At 46.3% G+C, this 27,845-nt stretch overlaps 1 protein-coding gene and 1 long non-coding RNA gene across 4 annotated transcripts in view; one reads left to right on the top strand and one right to left on the bottom strand.

The window, feature by feature from the left end:
• Positions 1-27,845, top strand: part of LOC129007699 (uncharacterized) — a 67,354-nt gene that overhangs the window by 21,221 nt on the left and 18,288 nt on the right. The gene's annotated exons all lie outside the window — the stretch shown is intronic.
• The window catches only part of GALNT18 (polypeptide N-acetylgalactosaminyltransferase 18), a 356,848-nt gene continuing 346,213 nt past the window's right edge, over positions 17,211-27,845 (bottom strand). For both annotated transcript variants that reach the window (XM_054438882.2, XM_054438883.2), the window contains one exon: positions 17,211-17,624. In XM_054438882.2, coding sequence (XP_054294857.1) covers positions 17,478-17,624 — 147 coding nt within the window. In that variant the 3' untranslated portion in view covers positions 17,211-17,477. The remainder of the gene's footprint in view (positions 17,625-27,845) is intronic.

Here is a 27,845-nt window from a genome sequence, read left to right as displayed (position 1 = left end):
CTTTTTACCATATAAAAGTTACAAATTTTTGTATTTCAAAAATTTCTTTTTTGTATTAATGTCCTTTTTCTTAAGAAGGTCTACCCAACACCTAGATTCTATATGCAGTCTCTAAGAACTCTCTTCTATGGCTTTTATAATTATTGTTATTTTTTACATAAAAGTTTTTGACCCAGTTTGAAATTTATTTTTGTACAGAGCATAAGGGCTCAACTTATTTATTTTCCAAATGGATAGACAGTTGGGCCAGTCTAAGTGCCAGGGAGAGCTGAGAAAGTCAACAAGAGCTGAGACCTGAATTCTCTTGCTGATGGTTCAAGAGAGAACTGGGGAGAACAGGCGAAAGGTGATTCAGACACACGAGAGCCCTTGCCTGTACCCCCACTGCCCTGCAAAGAGGTGCTTTGTCCAGGACTCAGAGATGAGCGAGGCAAGGGATGTCTCTATTGGAGGAGAAGGGGTCGATAAGTACATCCTACTAAAGTATCATCTTTGTCATACTTTTAAATTCTCATGGTAGGATCTGTTTCTGGATTCTCTATTCTGCTCCATTGGTCTATTAGTCCATTCCTACTCCACTGGCAGTGTGTGTATGTGTGTGTGTGTTTCACAAAAATTAGATTACTGTGGCTTTATGGATTAATTCCAATGTCTTTACTGTTTCCCAGTTGAGAAAAATGTTTGCTGGTGGGTTTTGGTAAAAAGACTTTTCTATTTATGTAACTTCCTCTTCCTTTTGTTTCTCTTCCTCTTTCTCTTTCTTCTTTTTCTTTCAAGTCTTTATTGGGAATATCCCAGATTTTATTAAATGACTTTTCAGCATCTACTTATATAATCCTGTGGTTATCTTTTAATTTTTTTTGCATAGTGGATGACTTTGATAGATTTCCTCATATTGAAACAACTTTCCATTCCTCAAGTAATGCCTTCTTAGTCATTGTAACTTTTTTGGTTACATTGGTTTCTATTCATTAATATTTTATTGATAATTTCTGTATTTATATTCATCTGTAAGACTGGTCTCTAGTCTTTTTGTGCTGTCATTACTAACTTTTAATACTAACCTTATATAAACTTCATAAGACAAATTGATTTTTTTTCCCATTTTTAACATCAGAAATTATCTGTTTTTTAAAGGTTAGATAGAATTCAGGTGTTAAACCACCTGGTCTTAGCTCTTTTTTAATGCAATTTTTTCAGTCTTTCCAATTTTTTCTCATGGTCACCCAGGATTTTGATTTCTTCTTGGGTCAATTTAGGTAAATTTGTATTTTACTAAAAAATTGTGCACTTTCTCTAGGTTTTCAAAAGTATTGTTATCTACTTGTATATGCTGTTCTCTTACAATTTTTTTTGATCCTTGCTCTTAAGTACTGTCCAGACTGTTATCCTTCTGAAGCTTAAGAGAACCTAGCTATGCTCAGAGTTGTCAAATGTCTGAGATGCAACTGTTCAGACCCAGGGTTGAAACAAAGGGTTGACACAAGGAGTTTATACAAGGAATTATGGGGGGATGCTTTGGCTATTCATAGATGAAGGATTGTTTGATATCAGGGTAGCAGGGAGAGCTAAGAAAGTCAAGAGCTGAGACCTGAATTCTCTTGCTAATGGTTCAAGAGAGAACTAGGGAGAAGAGGTGAAAGGTGATTCAGACAAATGAGAGCCCTTGCCTGTACCCCCACTGCCCTGCAAAGAGGTGCTTGGTCCAGGACTCAGAGATGAGAGAGGCAAGGGATGTCTCCATTGGAAGAGAAGGGGTCAATAAGTACATCTCCAACAAAGGCTTCTAAAACTTGAGTGGGTTTCATTACGGCGTTTGTTCCCATGAAGACCAACATGGGAGATAGAAAATTATACAAGTGTCAGCTCAAACACGTTTAGTTCTTTCTCAAATGGCAATTCTCAAAATGTCATAGAGGCACTGGTTAACTCAGTAGGGTAACAAAATGGGTCATAGGAGCTCAGTCATGCTTAAAATTTTATGAAGATCCATTAGCTCTAATATGAGGAAACCACAGATGCTATTGGTATACTTTGGTGAGTTAAAAATAAGACTTTTTATTCAGGTGATTAACCCTTGAGGCAGAACTTGTATTTTATTCCTCTTCCTACCTGCACAGGGCCTGCTGTATTAAATACTTAGAACCAAGGCTGTAAAGATATGAAACTTGTTTATTTTGGGGTATTGAACCCCTCAGCAAACTAGTTCTAATTGAACTTTCAGCGTGGGATGCCTCAAAGTAACAAAGGTTCATGGTGTGTTTTTGTGTGTGTGTTTTTCAAAATAATAGAGGCCTTCTCTGTCTCTCCTTCCCGGGCTCAGCTCTGTTAGCAGTCACCCTAAGCCCTTTGTGACCCAACATCTTCTAGGGTGGTGTCAGAAACTTCTGGCTTTACGTGCATTTGTCCCTGTTCTGTCTCACCCTACCCCTCCTCCGCAGAGCAGGCAACCTGTCCTTATGATGGAGCTGAGCTGAAGACCATTCTGACTGGCAAACACCAACTAAGGTTTTCTTACTGAACTAGTCTTGAGTGTTTGAATTTCTCTTCCCTTACCATCAGTTTTCTCCTAGAAAGCTTTTCAGCATTTTGTGTAAAAAGCCTTCTGTGTGGCTGGCCCCGCCGTTCTAATAGATTGAATAAGAATATGAGCTGCTAACATTAATCAAATACTTACTATATTTCAGGTACAGTACTGTGTTAAGCACTTCATAGAATTTAATTGATTCAATTCTCAAAATAACCTCATCAGTCAGTGGTTTTTTTTTTTTCTTTTTTTTTTTTTTTTCCCTAGAAGGAGTCTCACTCTGTCACCCAGGCAGTTGCACTATCTCGGCACACTACAACATCTGCCTCCCAGGTTCAAGCAGTTCTCCTGCTTCAGCCTCCAGAGTAGCCGGGACTATAGGCATGCACCACCATGCCCAACCAATTTCTGTATTTTTAGTAGAGACAGGGTTTTGCCATGTTGGGCAGGCTGGTCTTGAACTCCTGACCTCAGGTGATCTGCCTGCCTCAGCCTCCCAAAGTGCTGGGATTACAGGTGTGAGCCACTGCATCTGGGCAAGGTTCTTTTGATTGCAAATTACAGAAACTCCACCTAAAACCTGCTTAAGTATGCATTTGTCTGCACTAGACATTTACTATTTTCATAATCAGGAAAACATTATTTAAAAGGGGTTCATATAGCATTCACCACATTGTTTCTTATAATCAGTGAAGACTCTTGTCCCATAGACTGATCTCCTCAAGGACAGGGACTGTCTTATGTGCCTCCAAAGCTCCTTCCTTGCCTTTTCAATTTGTGCTCAAGGATATATGTAAAGTGGATTGAATTGATGTGTCTCGTAAGGGAGGCTTTTTGCAGTCCCAATTCTTCCAGAAGGCAGATAATAAGAAAGTAGTTTACACTTGAGCCAATACATGATTTTTCAGGACAAGCCATGTAACCTCAAATGGATGTAATAATCCCAGGTTATTGTGAAGCTCAAATGAGTTAGAGCCCCTTGTGAGCTGTAAAGCTCTGTACACCTGGCAGTTGGTAATGACTTGGGTTTATAGAGCCTTCTCATTTCCGAAGCCTCTATCCAAGGTGAGTCATGCCCATTTCTAAATTTTCTAAGAACCATCATTCTCTCTTGATGAAAAGAAATGGTAGAAGGGAGCAAGAAGCTGGAAACATCAATTTAGGACACGATTATTAATCGCCTGCCATGTTCACACTCCAGACCCACATATCCTACTGTCAGATTCTTCTGACATTTCATCTGGACATCTCAAAGGGCCCCCAAACTCAATAGGTTTAAGACAATGAGTTCAGGCTCTTGCCTTCCAAACTGGTTCTCTTGAAGGGTTCTCTAGACCAGGAATGTGCCTTTTTCTGTCCTCAACTCTTCTGTCTTCCTCAGGTTCCATATTCAAGCCCCTGCTATGATCTATCTACTCTACCTCCTAAATGCCTCTGAAATTTACTCTTCTCTCCATCTTCACTGCCATGAGCCTAGTCCAAGTTACCACCATTCCTACCTGCTACCTGGTCTACCCACGGATTGGGTTTGCCTTCATCCTATCCACTCTATTTAGCCATGAAATACAACTGATCCTGTCATCTGCCTGCTTACAACTTTTCAGTGGCTTCCCTCACTCGGAAGAGAAGGACTCTATATTTAACAAAGCATATAGAGGCCCTGCATGGGACAGTACCAGCCACCTTCCACCCCCATCTTCCCCCTAGTGCCCCTTCACTCCTCTGGTTCCCCACAATGAGCTTTCCTACAGGCCCTCTCACTGCCACTCCATGGACTATTTATGCAGAATGGAAGGACATGCCTCTATCCTCCAGTCATGCCTTCTCATGTGCATGTCAGCTTAAGTGTCATTTCCTCAGAATCCACCTCTCACTTCCCTGACTAGTTTACTCTGCCTTTTATACCCTGTCAGGATTCTGTGTGTCCCCCCCTTTTTTTGTGATGGAGTCTTGCTCTGTCACCAAGGCTGGAGTGCAGTGGTGCAATCTCAGGTCACTGCAGCCTCTGCCTCCCGGGTTCAAGCAATTCTCCCACCTCAGCCTCCTGAGTAGCTGAGATTACAGGCACCCGCCACCATGCCCAGCTAATTTTTGCATTTTTAGTAGAGGCAGGGTTTCACCATGTGGCCAGGCTGGTCTCGAACTCCTGACCTCAGGTGATCCACCCAGCTTGGCCTCTGTATGTCCGTTTCTTAGTACTTTCTACAGTTGCACTTTTACATTATTTGTTTAATTATTTGATTAGTATTTGTCTTTTCCACTAGACTTTAAGCTCCATGAGGGCAGTGACTGTGTCTCTCCTCATGCATGGTTGTGTCCCCAACATACAGCACATAGTTAGAAGATGGATGCATATATGTTGAATGAAGGAATGAAAGAATGAACACATGCAGGCATGTCAGGCACTGTGCTAGAAGCTGGGGATGCAAAGACAAATCAAGTAATGTCTCTGCCTTCTCAAGGCTCTCATCGCCTAGCAGGAAGGACAGTATAGGTAAACAAATGATTTCAAGAGATCTGTGGAGACTCTGCAAAGAACTGTTGAATGCAGATAAAATAAATATAAAGGAAATAAAAACAAGCTCAATCATAGCAATGTCAGAAAAACTACCTTGTGCATACACACATAAAAAACCCTGGCTATATATACATGTATCACAGACAAAAAAACTCATTCCACAGCATATTCTGAAATATCCTTAGGGACAATAACAGCACCCTTATGCACATATGCACATGTGCACAAGCCAGCATACCACCCTGCACTCACGCTTCATGCCTGCCCTCATACACACACACACACACACACACACACACACACACACACACACACACACATACATACATACTCTCTCACTTAGGGCAAAGCTGATATTGGTCTTCTTTTATTTACAGAGGGGTGGGAGTCCCAAGATTTTAAGGATAGGTCGATGTGGGAGCAGAGTCCCAGGGAAGGATTATTCTGCAGCCAGACCAAGTGTTCAGTCCCAAGGGGAAGGGGCCTGGCAAGGCCAACAGGGATTCCAGGCCCAGGTCTAGCAAGGCTGTGGCCTTGCTAGAGATGCATTGTTAACCAGGAATCGCAGTGGATGATCCTCCCTATACTTACCTGGTTCCATGTCTGGAACTCTCCAAGTCAGGGTTACTCTGAAACTCAGAGGCTGAGTTTAGGGTAAGAAGAATTGGTCCAAATCCTCACCCGCTGGGAAGAAGGCAGCCAAGCATGGTCATCCCATTCCCTTCCTCCCTTCCTTTGGTTTACCTGCTCTCCTCAAGGTGCTGGAGTGGGTACCGGAACACAGGAAGGAAGCAAAATCATTGCTGTCACAGAGCTCAGTCCGGCAGGGCAGATAACCAATTACAGAAGGGCACGGAGGGGGGCCCAGCCTCACCCTGGAGGCTCAGGGACGTTTTCAGAGGAGGTAACTTTTAAGCTGAATCCCAAAGGACTAGAAAGCGTTAGCTGGGTGATCCTGATTGGGTAGATCTGCAGCAGGGGGCTCCCAAATCTGCATCTTACAAACACCAGTGATCCCAGCTGGAGATGCAGGTAGGGGTGGATCACATGCTGAGAAACCCTGGAGTGGAGGAGATTAGGACCAGTCAGGGGAGACAGGAGAGGAGGCTGCAATGATAATTGGGGTGTGTAGGAGGTGATCTTCTTTTAAATTCTAGACATGTCGGTGGGAAGGAGAGCCACACAGTGTCTCTTCATAGAGACTGCAGAAGGGGACACTCTCCCAGAGGACAGGTCCGAGGACCAGAGACTCAGGCTCTGAGCTGAGCTTTGTCCATGAGGGGATGGACACCCTGTGAAGGATTAACCTTTGTATTTGTGTATTTCCCCTTGAACTATGAGGAAGCTTTATAAAGCAAGCATGAATGGAAAACCTGGCCTGCTCCCACATCTGTGATTTGCCTTTGCTACCACTAACATGTGAGAGAAGTCTGGTCTACCTGACAGCCTCGTGTGGTGGAGGCATGGAGAATTAACGTGAGGCAGCTGGCCTATTCTAGCCTTAGCTGGTGGATGAGGCAGCATCCTGGAGAGAGCTGAGGGAAGATCGGGGAGCAGATGTGAGACAGATCCCCTCACTGCCAAGAGATACCAGGTGAAGGGAAGTGACCATGTTCTAAGTATATGCCTTTCTCTCTCTCACACCTCATAGCCAGTCATTCACCATGCTTGATAATTTATCTCCTCACCTTCCTTTACTATTACTTTAAGTCAGACCTAAGTTGTCTTTCTAGCTGACATGTCATTCTCTTATCCTTTTCAGTTCAGAAAACTCCTATTCACCCATAAAAGCCCAGTTTATAATGACCACCTCTTCTCTGTGGCATTCTTGGACTATCCCAGCCCAGATTTCTCTCTCTGTCTCTCACTCACTCACACACATACACACACTCACACACACAGAATAAACCTACATTCTATATGAAAACAACACTGGTCCTCGAGTCTGAAGACCTAGATACGAATTTGAATTATTTCACTTTCACTTAGTAGCTCTGAGAACTTGGGCAAGTTATTGATCTCATCTGAACCTCTTCCTTTCCTCATCTATAAAATGGGTAGTTACTATTTACCTCATGAGCTATATTGTAAGACTTGATAAGATAAATGTCAAAGCATATAGAATATAAATGCACATCACAGACATTCAATTGTGGAATTTCTTTTACTTCTGATCACATTGTACACTGAGGAGCTACCATTTTCCCAAGACATCCTTTCAGATAGTAAGCACCTTACAACAGACACCCAGACTTCTGCTCTTTTCCTCTGTGCCCATACCCAGGGGTCTACAAAAGAACCAGTTGAATAAATGACTATGCAATTGCTGTGACCCCTGGAAAGAAGGTAAACACCTTTGTGAGTTTGGCCCATTCGGTGAAGTTTGGTTGGAATCTTTTTGTTCAGCATCCCTGGTTTGGCCAATTGGCCAAAGTTTCAAGCAGAGGAAAGAGGAGTTTCTGCTCTTCCTCATGTGCTCGTCACTCCTGATGGTTTTCCTTGAACCATAAATCATGACACTGCATTCTGAGCCTCCCTGGCCACAGTTCTTGGGTGTGGGCACTCAGGCCTCAGTGTGCATGGTATGCATCCAGAGCTCTGGGCATCCTGCCCTCTGCTCAGTCTTTCCTCAGACCTGCCTTTCCCCATCCTCATCCCCCTGCCCCCAGCCCTGGGTGTCTTGATGTTAACATTGAAGGACAAATGCAGTCCTATATTTCAAAGTCATCAGGCAGATCTGATTAATTTTGGAAATGAACAACAAGAAGATTCATCACAAACTTTCAGGTATGAGCAGCAATAAACAAAACCAGAGCATGGAGCGCTATTTATTTATTAAAACAGTAAATTGAAGGGAAATGGGCTATTTATTTTGTACGATGTCTTCTACAGAAATAATTGGCTCATTAATCACCATGGTCACGTTTGGAAGGGCAGGCTCGCTAGGGAATTGAAGCAGGGGGCGGTGCTTACAGCCCTGGCAGCACATGGAGCTACAGGAAGTTGGTTCCCAGAGGGGTTTTCCTGTGGATTCTGCAGCAAGTGTGTAGGCAGTCAGGTAGCTGGGAGGTAGCAGGTTATGGTGGTTAAGACCACAGATGATTGGCAGCAGGGAGCTTGAGTACAAATTCTGGCTGCTACTACTTGCTAGCTGTGGGCAAACTATTTAACCTCTGTGTCTCAGTCTGTTCTTCGGTAAAATGATAGTACTGGAACCACCTTGTAGGATAACATGCGTTTAAGTGAGTTGGTAGGGCACTGGTATATTACTGGGCCAGGTTTGGCACTTCTATAGGTGTTAGTTGTCATTGCTCCTTTGGTCCAGGTAGAACTTCAGGGTGGGACACTTTGGTATCAATGGAAGCTTCCAGCATAAAGTTATTGTGGAGTTCCCAGGGTCCAGAATGGAGGCAGAATAGTATAGAAGAGGATAAAAGGGAAGGCTCTACAGTCAGCCTCCCTGGGTTCAAATCCAGCCTCTGCTAGTTATATGTCCTTATTGAATGATTTGGCCTTTCTGTGCCTTAGTTTTCTCAACTGTAAAACAGGGTGCTAATAATAGTGCTATGTGATAAGGTTATATTGAATATTAAATGTGAAAATAGAAGTACTCACCTCAGTGCCTGGCCATAGAAGTCATCAATTAGTTGATGTTATTATCGTTTTTAGGATCTTCTTACACATCACACATAATCCAGTGAGCTCAGCAGGTGAGCAGATATACTGAGACTGGAGACCCCTTCCCTGATGGAAAGGGAAGGGAGCCAGAGTTCAAAGAGGGAAGGGCTGAGGAAACTGCATCCATAGCAAAGGCCAGCACCTCAAATGCATCTGGAGGGTTCGCATGGTTTGGGCAGGTGACCATGACCAAGGGTTTGTGTCTATGGAGCAGGGCATAGCACTTATGAATAGGTGACCCCTTGGTGGTAGCACCCTAGCCAAGGTGGAGCTCCAGAGCACCAACCCAGTGGGCTGAGGTTTTGGGGGATACTCAGTTCCTGCTGGGAGAAGGACATCTTCAGCCAGCACAGCAGATGGGGTAAAAAGGGCAGGATGGAAAGGCCAAATATATAACACACACACACACTTCACCCATCTCCTGCTCATCCTCTCTGATATTCCTGCCTATGGAAGCCAGACCCTCAGAATCCTCCCCAACACATCACTTCAGGCAGCCAGGACCAACTGAATGGCCTTAAACAGATGGAGTCTGTTTGCGATTCCAAGGCTACAAGATCAAAACTCACTCCAGACTCATCTAGGGCATCAAAACTGCAGGTCCCTGCATGCTGATGGGGCTGGGGCTGTTCATGACCACCCTCCTTAGAGATCAGGAGGAACTGAGCCTATGAGAGGGGGTCTGGGTCTCAATGACCCCAGAGGAATCGGACAGAAGGATGCAGTGCCAATGATGTCTTCAGGGGGCTCATGCTGTAATTGGGGAGATCTCTCTCCTGCCTCCTCTCTCTTATCAATAAAAGGAATGGTTAAATGTCAAAGGGTGTGGTATGGTTAGTGTCCATGTAAGAGTATTCAGGGACTGGGAGAGGGATGCGAGCTGGCAAGACAGGATGGGCAAGTGGCCTGTGACGTCCAGACCAGGGCTAGGCTGAGGGTGGCGTGTACTGGTGACTCATTCCCTGCTCTTCTTGGCCTGCTCTGTATTGACCCCTGTGGGCTGAATCAGTGGCTCCCCCAACCCCCACCCCCAGCTGGGTTTGGCCAGTGGGAGGCTTTGGTGGAATATCTGACAGCAGATGGAGAAGAGGGGTTTTTCCCCCTTCGTTTGGCTGTGGTTTTTCCCTCTTGGCTCGGCTGTGGTTTCTGTAATGGGGGTTCCTCCGCCTTTGGCTGTGGGTCCTGCTGGCTACAGCCTCCAGTGAGCCTGGTGGCACTCCTCCCTCTCCTTGCCCCTCTAGCTCTAAGGGTAGGAAGGGCCTCTGCTCTTGTCTCAGGGTGTGTCACCCTACCCTAGCCATGCTTTTGAAGAACTTCGGTTGTTAAACTCTCTTCATTTCATCTCCCCTTCCCCAGATCCGAGGCCCTGACTCATATCCTGAGTACAGAAGGGGCTTTTTTCCCCCTTGTTGGGGAAAGGGTCAGGTTCTACCAGGGGCATTTCCATGATTAGAAACCGAAGACAGACCAGGCCCGTGGAAAGGCATGAGTAGAACAACTTAAGGGAGCAGAAAGTACCGGGGAGAAATAACTCTCACGCTGTCTCTTTGGTTTGAGGATCATTTCCTTGGAGTCCTCCTTTAGTAGTTCAGTTCCTTTTGGAAATTCTAGCGTACCTCACCTGGACCGTAAAGGAACCTAGGGGTGGGAGCACAAAGGGACACAGTGCCCCCTAGAGGCTGTGGAGAGGGTGGCAGCGGCAGGAGCCAGAAGGCAATGGGAGGGGCTCATGGGGAGGAAGAGATACTCAGAGGGTGCAGATCTGGACCACTTGGCTCAATTGGACAGGGACATAGAGACATTATGTGGTGACAATCTTTAAAACCTGGTTTCCACGATGTGGCTACACCATATAATTTTAAAAGACACCCACATTAGGGCTAATGTCTCTCCAGGCCCTTTCTGCCCAATCTTGTTTCCAAAACAACAAGGAAGGTTAAAATTCCTGACTGTGGGTAGAGAGGTTGGCTGAGGCAGAGGGCAGGGCAGTGGGACTTGAGGGTCTTATGGGGTCAGGTGCTAGATGTGGTCTAGGGTGTCTACCTCATTCCCCTCCTTCCTGTTTGGAGCTGAAGGCAGGAGAAGGAGCATGGCTGAGAGATGACATGTTTTTGGGTGACTATCCTGTGTTTGTTTTACCGGGTTTTAGAGTGTGGTGACCATGGTGATAGAATCTGAAGGGCAGAGAGTGAATGCTTCTGTCTTGCCTCAGAACCCCCTTACATCTCTTGCTTGTAATTAGAAATGGTAACAATAAAAGAGCTCTGATTTCCAACAACCTTTGCTTCACAAGGGCCATGTCAAATGATGACAGCCCTATTCTTATAAAAGCAGATTCTGAGAGGAGCAGAAATCCCTTTTCTCTTTGGAGTCAGTGTGTTTGCACTCATGCACATTTGTGTATCTGAGTATGTACATGTATGTCTGCATGTGTCCAACCTGCTGCATGTGTGTGCATATGGGTATGTGTGTGGCTATGTTAGCCTGTGCATGGATGTGTACATAGATGGTGAAACGTGTGCACCTCTGTTGCATGTGTGCACAGCCGTTGTAGGGATTGTGTGTGCATTCCCCCATGGGCGAGGGGCTGTGAGGGAGTAGGTCCTGCTATCTAAAATCTTTACATCCTGCTTCTATCAGTCTTGTTTGTTGTAAAGAGCAGGGAGCTGGTCAACCAGCTGAGGGAAAAGAAAAAACATCAGGGTGTGTATGGGTTGGGTCTGGGAGGAGGAAACCCAGGCAGCTCCAGGGCCAGTTTGCTGCCTTTTGCTCATCAGCTCCTTTCTTTTCTCTGCTTAGTTGTGGTTTTCCCCATGATCCCAGCCTGCACAGGGCTCTGGTTTCTTGGTCCTCTGGGGCTGGCTCTTCCCTGGGCACATCCTGTGCATGGCCATTGGTCCTGGCCGCTTTCAATTGGCTGAATATTGTGTGTCATGGTGCAAATTCAAGGCAAAATTTGATTGGCCCCAGCTGATCATTTTGTGCTTAGTCATTACCTACTCAGCAGCCAACAAAATACCTGTCCATGGGTCAGGCTGAATCAGCTATGGTCATGGCACAAACAGGGTCACACCTGGGACTGTGGTTGGGATAGTTTTCCTTAAAAGAGATGTGGACATGGAGGACAATGATGAATGCCTCAGATACGTATGCAGAAATTCCCTGTCACCTGTGAAGTGCCCACTCTTATCTCTGTGGAGGCCAGGACCATGGGGATGTCCCCCAACAAGGAAGGACTTGCCTGAGCAAGGCGGGATGAGCGTAGGCAGCCTCCGGGGGCCTGGCCCTCACCACCCCTTCTCTATGTCTCTGTTCCTTGAAGGAGGGAGCTTCGAGGCTGAATTGTGTCACCTGACCCCAAATTTGTCCTAACCGCCAGTACTTCAGAATGTGATCTCATTTGGAGATAGGGTCTTTACAGAGGGAATGAAGTTAGTATGAGGTCATTTGGGTAAGTCTTGATCCAATACGACTGGCATCCTTAGAAGAAGAAGAGATTTGGAAATAGAAACATGCATAGAAAGAAGATGATGTGAAGAGACACAGGGAGAAGAGGCCATGCACAAGCCAAGGAGAAGACCCAGAACTGATCCATGCCATCCTTCCCTCACAGCCCTCAAAAGGAGCTACCCCTGCCAACATCTTGATCTTGGCCTCCCAGCCTCCAGAGCAGTGAGCCAATACCTTTCTGTTGTTGAAGCTCCCCAGTTTGTGGCACTTTGCAATGGCAGCCCTAGCAAACTAATATACCTCCCCCAAAACTTCCTCAAAATAGGGGAGAGGATATGGGGCACTAACACCATGCCACCAGGTGTGTGTGGCAGCCAGGACACTGGGCTTCTGACACTCAGCCTCTGGATTCACCAAAGGAGGAAGCTTTAAGGCTGGTGCCTGAGCTAGTCATTTAAAATTTTTGATGAGACCCACTGAAGATTTCAGGCAGGAAGGGATCTGATCATATTTGTATTTCAGAAAGACCTTTGTAACTATCACAGCGTGGAGGACAGATGAGTTGGGGAGGCTGTCTGTGTGAGTGTTGAAGAGGCTTGGGGAAGATTTCAGAACTGTTTCGGAGGCATCACTGCCATGATGTACTGAGGGCAAGAAGGGGTGGTGGAGGGTGAGGACAAGAAGAGCTCAGTCGCAAGGAGTGTCTGGTTCGAGCCACCTGGTGGAGGTGGTGCTGGTCCTGGTCCCTGGGCCGGGCTTTATGGGGGCCCTCAGATCATCATTGTCTGCATTATGGCCACACACCTGCCCAGGGCCCATCAGCAGTGAGAGATCAAGCCTGGAACTTAGAGGAGAGCTTTGGGGTGCACATGTGGATCTGGGTATCACTGGTGTCCAGGTGCAGATGGGCCATAGGTGGGGACAATCCGAAGGAGTGGGCATAAGCTGCTTCTCCCAGAAGCAGACTCAGGGACAAGCATTTGGGAGGTGATTGGGGGCAAGTGCAGAGGAGTGAGGGGATATGAGACAGGAAAGGGAGAAAACGCCAGGGGCATTCAGGAGCAACTGGGGCTCAGTCCCTCCAGGGCCTGTGAGAGACTACAGGATCAGGCTTCCAATTTGCACCCCTGAAGGGTGAGGAAGCCTATCCCTTGTTGGCTGGGGGTTGTTCCTATGAACTAAGCGCTCTGATACTTCCAGTCTGCCCTGCACGGGCTAAGCAGGTGCCTATGGCCAGAGAAAGGCCTCAGGCAGAGATGCGGGCTGCTGGAGCTATATGGCTGTTGGCAGTGACTTTTTTTTTTTTTTTTTTTTTTGAGACAGAGTCTCACTCTGTTGCCCAGGCTGGAGTGCAGTGGCATGACCTTGGCTCACTGCAGCCTCAAACTCCTCAACTCCTGGGTTCAAGTGATTCTTGTGCCTCACCCTCCCGAGTAGCTGGGAGTACAGCCAATTTTTATATTTTTAGTAGAGACTGGGTTTCACCATGTTGGCCAGGCTGGTCTCGAACCCCTGACCTCAGATTATCCACCCACCTCGGCCTCCCAAAGTGCTGGGATTACAGGCGTGAGCCACCGTGCGTGGCCAGCAGTGACTTTGAGTCTGGCCAGGATACAGTCAGTGTACTCTGGCTTCTGCCATTGTTGCTGCTGACAATTGTGTCCATCTTCTGGGGGGTGTGAGGAGCCCATTCTCTTCTTTCATTACTCATAACAGAGGGGACCATGGGCAAGAACTAGGCGAGGTTGGGAGCTGAGTTAGGGAACTGGGTGGTGGGCCAGGCAGCAGGGGTGGCTGAATAGGAAGTCTTACAGCACAGGCTAAAAGAGTCCTTTCCAGTATCAGGGAAGGCAGGGGAAGCAGGAAGCACAGGTGTTTAATGTGCAAATCATTAAGAAAAAACCAATTTCACTCCAGCATGTTCAGAGAGCCCCTAAACAGCCACTACTAGCTTGCAGCAGCAGCTGGCTGAGGCTGGGACAGGGTCAGGCTGGATGTGGACTGGGGCCTCCTCACCCTCTTTGCTGCTTTGTGCTCTGACCTCCTGCCTCTGCCCCAGCGCCACCAGAATCTCTGCTTCTTCTCTTATACCTCTGAGATGTAGAGATCTTGGACTGGCCATATGGTTCCCACTCCCAGGAGGTCAGGGTCCTCAGGGGCCATGTTGGGACCTCTTCTTGCCCCTGGGCATCCAGACCCAGGGAAATGGTGAGCTGCTGTCTCAGGAGGGAGCTGCTCCCCTGCCCTGTTTTAACTGCCCCCAGGTTGGCTTATAGGGGAGGCTGCTTGCTCTTAGGCTGGCCCCTCAGGGTGTAGATATCGTTGGGAGTGGGCTGATGTTGGGCGCATTTTATAGGAGGACAGGGATGTGTGAAACTTGTAGGTATGTGACTACAGGAAGCAGTGAGAGGACAGGGATGTGTGAAACTTGTAGGTATGTGACTACAGGCAGCAGTGAGAACAGGTGCCTCCAGGCAGGTGGTAGAGACACAAGTGGGTGTTAGCACAGGTGAGGTGGGATATGGACATTGACAGGCATGGCCAATTGTGGGTGTAGACGGTAGCAAGGTGTGGATCTCAGTGACAGCAACTGGGTGTCAGGATGCCAATGGATGAAGTAATAATAGCTAAGACTTTATACCACTTACAATGTACCCATTACTATTCTGTTTCATATAAATTTATTCATAATTTTCACAACCCCATAAAAGATACCCTATTAGTTTCCCCACTTTTTGAAGAGAGGGAGCAGAAGCACAAAGAGGTCAAGCAGCTGCCCAAGGTCACCTAGCTAGTAAGTGGCAGGGCCGGGACTTGAACCCAGGCTGTCTGGCTCCAGCGTTCACTCTCAGTCCTCTGCACCATGGACGTGGGGTGGGGAGTGAAGGTGTGATGCAGGTGGCTGCAGGCACGAGGAGGTAGAGTAGCATGAATGGATGTTGTTGAAGACAGAGGCCTAGGCGCACACAGGAGGGGGAGGGTGGTGTGGCCTGAGCCAGGGTGGGTGCAGGGCAGTGGTTCTCAGCCTTCAACAGGAAATCAGAATCACCTGGAGGGCTTGTTATACCACAGATCTTTTCTGCTTCCAGAGGTCTGGGATGGGGCCCCAGACATGCGTTTCTAGGAAGTTTCCAGATGATGCTGATGCTGTAGTTTAGGGACTTTGGGAACACTGGGGCAGGGCATGATGCAAGGGAGATTATGGAAGTGGTGGCTTCGAGGTGAAGAAAGCTGGGTAGAGTGAGACTGTAACAGAGTGAATGTAGGAGCATGGGACAGCTACAGCCAGAGGGAGATGCCCCTTGGAATAAGCACAGGGATGAGTGCAGTCGAGTTCCGTATGGAAGAAAGTATGGGGGAAGAGGATGTTGGAGCCCTGGCTTTTAGGGCATGGCAAAGGCAGTGCCTGCAACCCCAGGGGAGCCTCTTTCCTCTTGAGGCTCCTGCTCCCTGTGTTGACCCCTGGGTGGTAGGTGGTGGCCATTAGGTGTGGCCAGCCTGGAGAATGTCTGGCTGTCATTTCATTGGTCTGCAGTGGAGCCCAAGGGGCTGTTTAGGGAGTTAAATGTGAACTTGAAGGGGAGTCTATGATATGGCCTGGGGAGCCCTGGGCTGGATAGATTTCTGGGTGTGTTAGAGTGCCTGAGACAACAGGCCTCTCTTCCCTTGAGGGTCCCATAGGTACAGGGGGTTCCACCATGCTCATCAATTTTCAACTATAAATTACTGATCCAGAGTAGGAGAATCCCTGTGGAAAGAGGACCCAGGGAACTTGAGGATGGGGGAGGGGCTGAAACCTGAGCAGAAGGGACTTCCTGTCCTTCCTGTCTTAGCACCTGTTATTGGTCATTGCTCTGCTGTGAGCTAGGGAGCTGGAGGGGGTGCTGGGCAGGGGGATGGGGGGAGTCCTTCAAACCAGAAAAAGGGGATTTCCCCCAACCAGAAGAAGGGCTGCTGGACTGCAGCAAGGAACATCCTGCTGAAGGTGTTGGAAGAACTGCGAGTTGGGCAGCAGGCTCTGAGAAAGATGATTCCACTCTGGGGGTCGCTGCTGTCCTGAGGCTGGCCCAGAGGGGCTGACCTGGAGCCCTGCGTGAGTGAGCCAGGTGCTAAGGGCTGAATTGAGTCCCCCAAAAGGATATGGTAAGGTCCTCACCCCCAGTACCTCAGAATGTGACCTTGTTTGGAGATAATCTTTACAGAGATAGTCAAGTTAAATGAGGTTGTTAGGGTGGTCCGTCATTCAATATGACTGGGATCCTCCTAAAGACAGGAAATTTGGGCCCCAGAGACAGACACATACAGAGGGAAGACAACGTAAAGACACAGGGGAGAAGATGGCCATCGCCCCACCAGGGAAGGCCTGAGACTACCAGGAGCCAGAAGAGAGGCCTGGAGCAGATTCCCCTCCCAGCCCACAGAAGGAACCAGCCCTGCCAATACCTTGATTTTGGACTCCTAGCCTCCCAAACTGTGAGACGATCATTTTCTGTTATGTAAGCCACCCAGTGTGTGGAGATCTGTTATGGCAGCTGAAGGAAACTGACAACCCCTGATTCATGGGAGGAGCCTGAGCGGTCTTGGCAAATGGACACAGGCAGTGTCCTGGCGAGGGGCTGGGCCCGGGGGCAGCTCTGGGGGGTGAAGGAGGAGGTGAGTTGGCAACTTCAGGAGAGGGCACAGTGGCCTGAAGCCCAGCAGATGACACTCCAGTGACCAGTGAGCAACTGTGGTTCCTCAGGAATGAAGGGCTGCAGGTATCTTCCAGAGGGGTACCTGCCATGGGAGAGGCAGAGGGGACCGTCCCTCTGGGTTGGAACCTGAGGTCACAGTGCCCTTCTTGCTGCCTTGGATCTAATGAAGAGAGCTGGCAGCTTCTACAACAAGCTCCCCCTGAGTGCTGGTCATTAAAGCCCCCTTTCTGAAGGACGAGAAGCCAGAAGGGAGCACATAGGGACACATCTTTGGCTACAAGAACTCCAAGTTCAAAGGAGCCAGGCATGAATCTCCACAGAGCACCAAATGACTGCAAAACCCTTTTCTTAATAATATTTTATTGTCAGTTATAAATATTTTCCATTTGTCCCCTATTTACAACTGCAAAATAGTTTGATATCATACCATCACCTACCAATCAGCATCTTTCTATAAACTCCATGAAAATTGAATAGGAAATAAAAAGCTCTTCTTGGGGGCCCACTAACCTGGTTCCCCAGACTCCAAACAACCCCACGTGGACAGCAGGCAACGTTGCAGCAGGTGCTACACAGTAGCAAAGAGGCAGCCGGAAGTGGCCCCGGTGGGTCAGGACGCCAGGCTCCTCAGGATGTTGGTGATGCTCCAGTGCTGGCCTGAGCACTTCTGCAACACCAGCTGGAAACCGAACTCCAGGTCGCTATTCTCCTGCAGCTCCAGACAGCGTTTAGACTTGCGGTTCTGGATGGGTCCTCCCTAGGGGCCAGGGCAGACAGTGGGGTCAGAGGGCATAGAGGCAACATGCAGAGATTTGGGAGCCTCAGGCCAAGTGGCTGGTGAGGGCTGACATTAACTGTGTGGCCAGATCCCAGGAGGTCAGCATTCCCATGAAACTGCAGGCTCCCCCATCACTGATATGTTGGTCTCCTCTGGAAGACTGAATATGTGCCACAGCTCTCTTCACAGAGCCCTAGTTCTTTGCTACGAGAGAGACCTCCCCACCCCTAGGTAGTTCTGTCTACCTAGCTGGGCTGTGGCACACCTGTTTGCACCTACAGCTCCTACCCCAGGGGCTGGGTCTTGCTCCCCATAGCCATTGGCTGGGTCCCCTCTCTGAAAAGCCTAGTTTCTTGGGACAACCCATCATTGGCCCGCATTTGAGCATCACCAGAGGCCTGGGGCTTCCTGCTCCTAGGGTCCATGCCCCTAATTGGACCTCTGGAGTCATCAGTACTGGTTTCAACCAAAGTCAGCTTCTTGGTTACTGTCTATTAGGCCATTGGGCTCCCTAAGTCCTAACATGCATGATTTTCCCCCATGCTACTGATGTTCCAGAATGTTTGTAGCCATTCATACTCAGTTTATGACCCAAAGCCCCTTGATGTTCTGCTCCTCATATCAGCCCTATAGCAGCAAATAGGAGACCCCCAATTTTTGTAGTGAAATCCTTTCAGGGCTTGGACCCTTTAGGTTGCTGGCTGCAAGTCTGAGGTGGCAGCCTGGACTGTCTGAGCATCTCTGAGTTACCACCAAACTTGTGCTCAACTAGACTTTGGCCTCCCAAGCAGGCAGAATTGCTTTGGTGGGTGGAAGTCCTTATAATTGAACCCCTTGTAGCTTAATGGCACTTGAGTATATGGTCAAACTCACTTTTTCCCCAGAACCTACTCCTGTGTTTCTGTCTCAGGTATTTGTGAGAAACATGGACATTTTCATTTATTTATCCTTTCAGCATCCAATTAAGCCTCAAGTCCTGGCAATTCTACCTCTTGTGTCATCTGACTGTCCCCTTATCCCTTTCCCATCACACTTGCCCTGGTTCAGGCCACCAACTTCTCTCTCTCACTGGGAAAACTGTGTCAGCTCCCTAATGGATCTCCCTTCCAACCTCCAGAGGCAGGAATGCTGATCTTTCTAAAATGCATGTTTGGCCTAAAGGACAAAGTCCAAGCTCCTTAGTGCAGCACTGAAGGCCTCCATGGCTCAGTGCTGCCTTTCTCTCTAGCCTCATCTCTGATCCTTCCCCAGCTCCATGACTTTTGCTGCAGCCATACCAAATCCCTTGTACTTTTCTGAACCCGTTTACATTAACTCAGGGTTCCTGGACTTTAAGCAAGCTGTGCTCTCTGCTTGGGATTCTTCCCCATGCTCCCATGACAGGCTAAGCTGCGACCATGTATCAAAGCTCAACTCCTCCATTTCCTCCAGGAAGTCTCTACTGCCCATCCATGCCCCACCTCCACTTCCACCTCCTCAGTCTACAAGCTGGGCTGGTGCTCTTCATTCTGTGCCTTTTCCAGCTCACAGTGGGAAGTGTACTGAGGGGAGAGGTGGCAAACCTCGAAGGATGTCATCTAAGTCTGCCATGACCATTCCCATAGCAACAACTGACATCTCAAGAGAGTGTTAAGACTTGGTTCTCTACACAATGGGGAAAGGACAGTCTTTTCAATAAATTGCCTGAGAAAATGCAAAAGAATGAAACTAGAGCCCTATCTCTTGCTGTATATGAAAAATAAATCAAAATAGATTAAAGACTTAAATCTAAGATTAGACTACGAAACTCCTAGAAGAAAACATTGGAGAAACACTCCAGAATGTGGGAAACACTCCAGGACATTGATCTGGGCAACAATTTCTTGAGACAGACCTCAAAAGTACATGCAACCAAAGCAAAAATGGACAAATAGGATCACATCAAGTTAAAAAGCTTCTGCACAGCAAAGGAAACAATCAAGAAAGAGACACAGCAAAGGAAACAATCAAGAAAGAGACAGCTCACAGAATTGGAGAAAATATTTGCAAACTACCCCTCTGACAAGGGATTAATAACCAGGATACTTAAGAAGTTCAAATAACTCAATAGCAAGAAGGTAAAAAATCCAATTAAAAAATGGGCAAAAGATCTGAACAGACATTCCACAAAAGACTTATAAATGGCAAACAGGTTATGGAAAAATGCTCAACATCAGTAATTACTGGAGAAATGTAAGCAAAAACTATAATGAATCATCTCACCCCAGTTAAAATGGCTTTAACCAAAAGACAGGCAATAATAAATGCTGGTGAGGATGTAGAGAAAAGGGAACCCTTGTACATACATTGTTGGAATGAAAATTAGTACAGCTACTATGGAGAACAGTATGGAGGTTCCTCAAAAAACTGAAAATAAAACTACTGTATGACCCAGCAGTCCCACTGTTGGGTATATACCCAAAAGAAAGGAAACCAGCATATTGAAGACATATCTGCACTCCCATGTTTATTGCAGCACTATTTGCAATAGACAACATATGGAATCAACCTAAGTATCCACCAATAGATTAATGAATAGGAATATGTGGTATATACACAGGATGAAATAATATTTAACCATTAAAAAGAATGAGATTCTGGTTTCACTGTCAAGATGGCTGAATAGGAATAGCTCCGGTCTGCAGCTCTAAGAGACATTGACGCAGAAGGCGGGTGATTTCTGCATTTCCAACTGAGGTACCTGGTTCATCTCATTTGGACTGGTTGGACAGTGGGTGTAGCCCACGGAGGACAAGCTGAAGCAGGGTGGGGTATCGCCTCACCTGGGAAGTGCAAGGGGTCAGGGGATCTTCCCTCCCCCAGCCAAGGAAAGCTGTGAGACTGTACCGGGAGGAGCAGTGCACTCCGGCCCAGATACTGTGCTTTTCCCATGGTCTTTGCAATTGGCAGACCAGGACCAGGTGCCTATACCACCATGGTGCTGGGTTTCAAGCAGAAAACAGGGCGGCTGTTTGGGCAGACACTGGGCTAGCTGCAGGAGTTTTTTGTTTGTTTTTTTCTCAATACCCCAGTGGCACCTGGAATGCCAGTAAGACAGAACCGTTCACTCTCCTGGAAAGGGGGCTGAAGCCAGGGAGCCAAGTGGTCTGGATCAGTGTGTCCCACTCCCACAGAGCCCAGCAAGCTAAGATCCACTGGCTTGAAATTCTCACTGCTAGGACGGCAGTCTGAGGTCGACCTGGGATGCTCAGGCTTGGTTGGGGGAGGGGCATCCGCCATTGCTGAGGCCTGAGTAGGTGGGTTTTTAAAATTTATTTTTTATTATTGTACTTTAAGTTCTGAGGTATATGTGCAGAATGTGCAGTTTTGTTACATAGGTATATGCATGCCATGGTGCTTTGCTGCACCCATCAACCTGTCACCTACGTTAGGTATTTCTCCTAATGTTATTCCTCCCCTAGCCCTCCACTCCCTGACAAGCCCCAGTGTGTGATGTTCCCCTCCCTGTGTCCATGTGTTCTCATTGTCCAACTCCCACTTATGAGTGAGAATATGTGGTGTTTGGTTTTCTGTTCTTTGCTGTTCTTATGATAGTTTGCTGAGGATGATGGTTTCCAGCTTCATCCATGTCCCTACAAAGGACATGCACTCATTTTTTATGGCTGCATAGTGTTCCATGGTGTATATGTGACACATTTTCTTTATCCAGTCTATTATTGATGGATATTTGGGTTGGTTCCAAGTCTTTGCTATTGTGAATACTGCTGCAATAAACATACATGTGCGTGTGTCTTTATAGAATGATTTATGATCCTTTGGGTATATACCCAGTGATGGGACCACTGGGTCAAATAGTATTTCTAGTTCTAGATCCTTGAGGAATGGCCACAGTCTTCCACAATGGTTGAACTAGTTTACAGTCCCACCAACAGTGTAAAAGTGTTCCTATTTCTCCACATCCTCTCCAGCATTTGTTGTTTCCTTTTTAATGATCACCATTCTAACTGGTGTGAGATGGTATCTCATTGTGGTTTTGATTTGCATTTCTCTAATGACCAGAGATAATGAGCATTTTTTCATGTGTCTGTTGGCTGCATAAATGTCTTCTTTTGAGAAGTGTCTGTTCATATCCTTTACCCACTTTTAGATGGGGTTGTTTGTTTCTTGTAAATTTGTTTGTTCTTTGTAGATTCTGGATATTAGCTCTTTGTCAGATGGCTAGATTGCCAAAGTTTTCTCCCATTCTGTAGTTGCCTGTTCACTCTGATGGTTTCTTTTGCTATGCAGAAGCTCTTTAGTTTAATTAGATCCCATTTGTCAATTTTGGCTTTTGTTGCCATTGCTTTGTGTGGTTTAGTCATGAAGTCTTTGCCCATGCCTATGTCCTGAATGGTACTGCCCAGGTTTTCTTCTAGGATTTTTATGGTCCTAGGTCTTACATTTAAGTCTTTTATCCATCTTGAGTTGATTTTTGTATAAGATGTAAGGAAGGGGTCCAGCTTCAGTTTTCTGCATATGGCTAGCCAGTTTCCCCAACACCATTTATTAAATAGGGAATCCTTTCCCCATTGCTTGTTTCTGTCAGGTTTGTCAAAGATCAGATTGTTGTAGATGTGTGGTGTTATTTCTGAGGGCTCTGTTCTGTTCCATTGGTCTGTCTCTCTGTTTTGGTACCAGTACCATGCTGTTTTGGTTACTGTAGCCTTGTAGTATAGTTTGAAGTTAGGTAGCCTGATGCATCCAGCTTTGTTCTTTTTCTTAGGATTGTCTTGGCTATGCAGGCTCTTTTTTGGTTCCATATGAACTTTAAAGTAGTTTTCTCTAATTCTGTGAAGAAAGTCAGTGGTAGCTTGATGGGGATAGCACTGAATCTATAAATTGCTTTGGGCAGTATGGCCATTTTCATGATATTGATTCTTCCCACCCAAGAGCATGGAATGTTTTTCCATTTGTTTGTGTCCTCTCTCATGTCCTTGAGCAGTGGTTTGTAGTTCTCCTTGAAGAGGTCCTTCACATCCCTTGTAAGTTGGATTCCAAGGTATTTTATTCTCTTTGTAGCAATTGTGAATGGGTGTTCACTCATGATTTGGCTGTCTGTTATTGGTGTATAGGAATGCTTGTGATTTTTGCACATTGATTTTGTAACCTGAGACTTTGCTGAAGTTGCTTATCAGCTTAAGGAGATTTGGGGTTGAGACAATGGGGTTTTCTAAATATACAATCATGTCATCTGCAAACAGGCAATTTGACTTCCTCTCTTCCTATTTGAATATCCTGTATTTCTTTCTCTTGCCTGACTTCCCTGGCCAGAACTTCCAATACTATGTTGAACAGGAGGGGTGAGAGAGGGCATCCCTGTCTTGTGCCAGTTTTCACCCATTCAGTATGATATTGGCTGTGGGTTTGTCATAAATAGCTCTTATTATTTTGAGATATGTTCCATCGATACCTAGTTTATTGAGAGTGTTTGGCATGAAGGGGTGTTGAATTTTACTGAAGGCCTTTTCTGCATCTATTGAAATAATGTGGTTTTTGTCACCGGTTCTGTTTATGTGATGGATTATGTTGCTTGATTTGTGTATGTTGAACCAGCCTTGCATCCCAGGGATGAAGCCAACTTGATCGTGGTGGATAAGCTTTTGGATGTGCTGCTGGATTCAGTTTGCCAGTATTTCACTGAGGATTTTCACATTGATGTTCATCAGGGATATTGGCCTGAAATTTTCTTTTTTTGTTGTGTCTCTGCCAGGTTTTGGTATCAGGATGATGCTGGCCTCATAAAATGAGTTAGGGAGGATTCCCTCTTTTTCTATTGTTTGGAATAGTTTTGGAAGGAATGGTACCAGGTCCTCTTTGTGCCTCTGGTAGAATTCAGCTGTGAATCCATCTGGTCCTGGACTTTTTTTGGTTGGTAGGCTAGTAATTATTGCCTCAATTTCAGAGCCTCTTATTGGTCTATTCAGGGATTCAACTTCTTCCTGGCTTAGTCTTGGGAGGGTGTATGTGTCCAGGAATTTATACATTTCTTCTAGATTTTCTAGTTTTTTTGTGTAGAGGTGTTTATAGTATTCTCTGATGATAGTTTGTATTTCTGTGGGATCAGTGGTAATATCCCCTATATCATTTTTTATTGCATCTATTTGATTCTTCTCTTTTTTTTGTTGGTCTGGCTAGTGGTCTATTTTGTTGATCTTTTCAAAAAACCAGCCCCTGGATTCATTGATTATTTGAAGGGTTTTTCATGTCTCCATCTCCTTCAGTTATGCTCTGATGTTAGTTATTTCTTGCCTTCTACTAGCTTTTGAATGTGTTTGCCACTGCTTCTCTAGTTATTTTAATTTGATGTTAGGGTGTCAATTTTAGATCTTTCCTGCTTTCTCTTGTGGGCATTTAGTGGTATAAATTTCCTTCTACAACACTGCTTTAAATGTGTCCCAGAGATTCTGGTATGTTGTGTCTTTGTTCTCACTGGTTTCAAAGAACATCTTCTACTCTGTCTTCATTTTGTTATTTACCCAGTAGTAACTTAGGAGCAAGTTGTTTAGTTTCCATGTAGTTGTGTAGTTTTGAGGGAGTTTCTTAATCCTGAGTTCTAATTTGATTACACTGTGGTCTGAGAGACTGTTTGTTTGCTATGATTTCCATTCTTTTGCAATTGCTGAGGAGTGTTTTACTTCCAATTATGTGGTAAATTTTGGAATAAATCCGATGAGGTGCTGAGAAGAATGTATGTTCTGTAGATGTCTATTAAGTCCACTTGGTCCAGAGTTGAGTTCAAGTCTTGGATATCCTTGTTAACCTTTTGCCTTGTTGATCTGTCTAGTATTGACGGTGGGGTGTTAAAGTCTCCTACTATTATTGTGTGGGGGTCTAAGTCTCATTTTAGGTCTCTAAGAACTTGCTTTAGTAATCTGGGTGCAAGACTTAGACTCCCACATCATAATGGTGGGAGACTTTAACACCCCACCTCTAATGTTAGATCAATGAGACAGAAAATTAACAAGGATATCCAGGACTTGAACTCAGCTCTGGACCAAGTTGAACAACGAGAACACATGGACACGGCAGGGAGGGCATCACACAATGGGGCCTGTTGGTGGGTGGGGGGCTGGGGGAGGGATAGCATTAGGAGAAATACCTTATGTAGATGATGGGTTGATGGGTGCAGCAAACCACCATGGCACGTGTATACCTATGTAAAAAACCTGCACATTCTGCACATGTGCCCCAGAACTTATAGTTTAAAAAAAAAGGGAGATTGTTATTTGCAACAACATGGATAGAACTGGAGGTCATTATGTTAAGTGAAATAAACCAGGCACAGAAAGACAAATTTTGCATGTTCTTACTCACATATGGGAGCTAAAAATTAAAAAAAATTGAATTCCTGGAGATAGAATGATGGTTACCAGAGGCTAAGAAAGGTAGTAGGGAGGAAAGGAAAAAGCAAGGATGGTTAATAGGTACAAAAATACAGTTTGATAGAGCTTATTCCTTCTAATAGTAACGCAACAGGGTAACTATAATTAATAATTTATTGTATACTTTAAAATAACTACAAAAGAGTAGAATTGGAATGTTTCTAACACAAAGAAATGATAAATGCTTGAGGTAAAAGATAACCCAATTATCCTGATTTGATCATTACACATTGTATGACAACATTACATGTACCCCATAAATATATTCAACTATTATGTACCCATTGATGTAGTCTGGATATTTGTTGAATGTGATCCCCAATGTTGCAGGTGGGGCCTGGTGGGAGGTGTTTGGATCATGGGGTTGGATCCCTCATGACGGGCTTGGGCCATCCCCTTGGTGAGAAGTGAGCTCTCTCTGCTCTGAGTCTACACGAGAGTTGGTCATTTAAAAGTGTGTGGCACCTCCTCCCACCACTCTCTCTCCTGCCTTCATCTTGTGACCTGCAAGCTCCCAATTCATCTTCTGCCATGAGCAAAAGCTTCCTGAGGCCCCACCAGAAGCCATGCTTCCTGTACAGCCTGAAGAATCATGAGCCAATTATACCTCTTTAATTTCTTTGTAGCAATGCAAGAATGGCCTAACACATCCATAATAATTAAAAATTTTTTTAAAAAATTTAAGACTAAAAAAAAAAAAACTTCAGTTCTTACAACTGTTGAAATGGGCAGTACCTACTATGGTTAACATATACAACCCTATGACCCAACACTTCTGTCAGAAACGTTTATACCAAAAACATGTGCGTGAATGCTTTCTAGAACACGATTTATAAAACTAACCTGGAGATAACTCAAACATCCATCAATAGTACAGCAGACATACAACTCACAGTATATTCATATAATGGAATCCTCTATAGCAATAAAAACTATAGCTATACTCGATAAGGATAAATCTCACCAATACAATGTTGAGCAGAAGCAGCCAGACAAAATACAAACATTATTCTATTTATGTAAACTTCCCAAACAGGTAAAATAAAGCCATGATGTGAAAGTCAGGACGGTGGTCAGCTCTGGGGAAAAGGGAGTGGGAAGGTGAGGGGCAGGAAATCACAAAGGTGTTGCTGGCAGTCCTATTTCTTGAGCTGGGTGATGGAAACCTAGGGATTTGCTTTGTTTTAAACCATGGAGTTGAAAGTGTGTATTTTATACATGTTTCTGTATGTATCCGTGTTCTTCAATTAAAAAATTGAAATAAAAAATCCAGCTCCCTGAGAAGGGACTTTGAGTCACAGATGAAGGAGGCAGGGACTGAGAAGCAGGGGGTGCGGGTGGAGGGGACTGTGTGTGTGTGTGTTGGGAGGGGATATGGGATTACCGACTTTCTGTGCTGGGGAGGTGGCCCAGCAGATCACACAAACCTATTCAGAAGCATTCACACAAATAAAGCAAGATCCCTCCTGCTGTGCCCCACACCCCAGGGCCCCCCCTGGGGAAAGCAGTGATTCAGTGTACTCAACAGCACAGAGACCAAAGAATAAACGGGAAACTGAAACAGCAGCTGCTGGGGCCCACCGGTTGCCAGGGAGAAACCTGCAGGCTTGGCCTCTGAAAGGGGCCCTTGGAGAAGCCTAGGAAGGGCCCTGGAATCCCCACGCTGAAAGAGACCTTGAAGGCCAGCCTCTCGCTCTCACATGCCGAATGGCCTCTGTGGCCATGGGGCCCTTCAGCTCTGCTTGGCATCTCCAGGGAGAAGGACCTCACCCCCTCCCAAACATGCAGTCTTCCCCCAGCTGCTCACCCTTGGAGCATGCTCCTCCCACTGAGCTAAAATCCTTGTCTTGAGCTCCCCTGAGGCTTCCCCAGAGGCCTGCTGTTCCTCCACACCTTCCCTTCCGGCAGAGGAGGTGAGGCCTGTGTCTCCCAGTTTTTCCCAGCATTTCCAGGTTTAACTTTCCCAGTTCCTGGCGGGACAATTTTGTATAATTTTCCAAACTGGTTGCCCTCCTTTGAACAAGGCTCTGGCTAAAGGACTGACCACAGCGCCCAGGGTCACTGCCTCATTTACACTGGACAAGAGGCCCCTTCAATATAGCCAAGGAATTGGCACTTTGGGGCCACATGGTGCTCCTGATGGGTGTGAAGCACAGCCTCGAGTTGTCCTCTCAAACTGCGGTCCACCTTGGGTGCCCATCCTGTCCCTTAGAGGCATCCCCTGTGCCAGTTGCTCCAAGCAAGGCCAGACCATTGCTCCATGGCCAACATTTCCTTAGCTTCTGTGTAAAACTCTGTGGCCTGGGCATATCTGCTGCCCACACCCAGGCTGGGCTGTGTTGCTGATGCTTCTTGAACAGATCTGTGGCCAGTTCCCAGGCCCTGCCACAGTCCTGCCAGCCCAGTGGTTTGTCTTCCCCACCACGCTGGGAGCAGCACACAGGCAGGGGACCAAAACCAGCCCCGCTCTCTAATTTGCAAGATCTGTTGGCATTTCCGGAGCCAGGTAGAAAGGGAAGAGTGCTGAGCTAGGATGCTGAGGACACAGCTGCTTTCCTGGCAGTCGGCTGTGTGGCCTGGGCAAGGCTCTCCCCTCTTCTGGTTTCATTGTCTGCAGGCCCAGATGGTCATTTCTGTCCTGATTCCTGGAAAGATGAGCCAGAGGACTGATAGGAATCCCTTTATCAGCTATAAAACATATGGATCAGAGGATCAGGGTGGGGGCTGTGACCAAAGCGCACAACAAACAGGGGCCCGGACCAAGTGCCGCTGCCCACTCAGCTGAAGATTCTGGCTGCTC

Source organism: Pongo pygmaeus, chromosome 9 (genome assembly GCF_028885625.2).
Source record: "Pongo pygmaeus isolate AG05252 chromosome 9, NHGRI_mPonPyg2-v2.0_pri, whole genome shotgun sequence".
NCBI lineage: Eukaryota > Metazoa > Chordata > Mammalia > Primates > Hominidae > Pongo > Pongo pygmaeus.
This window is presented reverse-complemented; position numbering and strand designations above follow the sequence as displayed.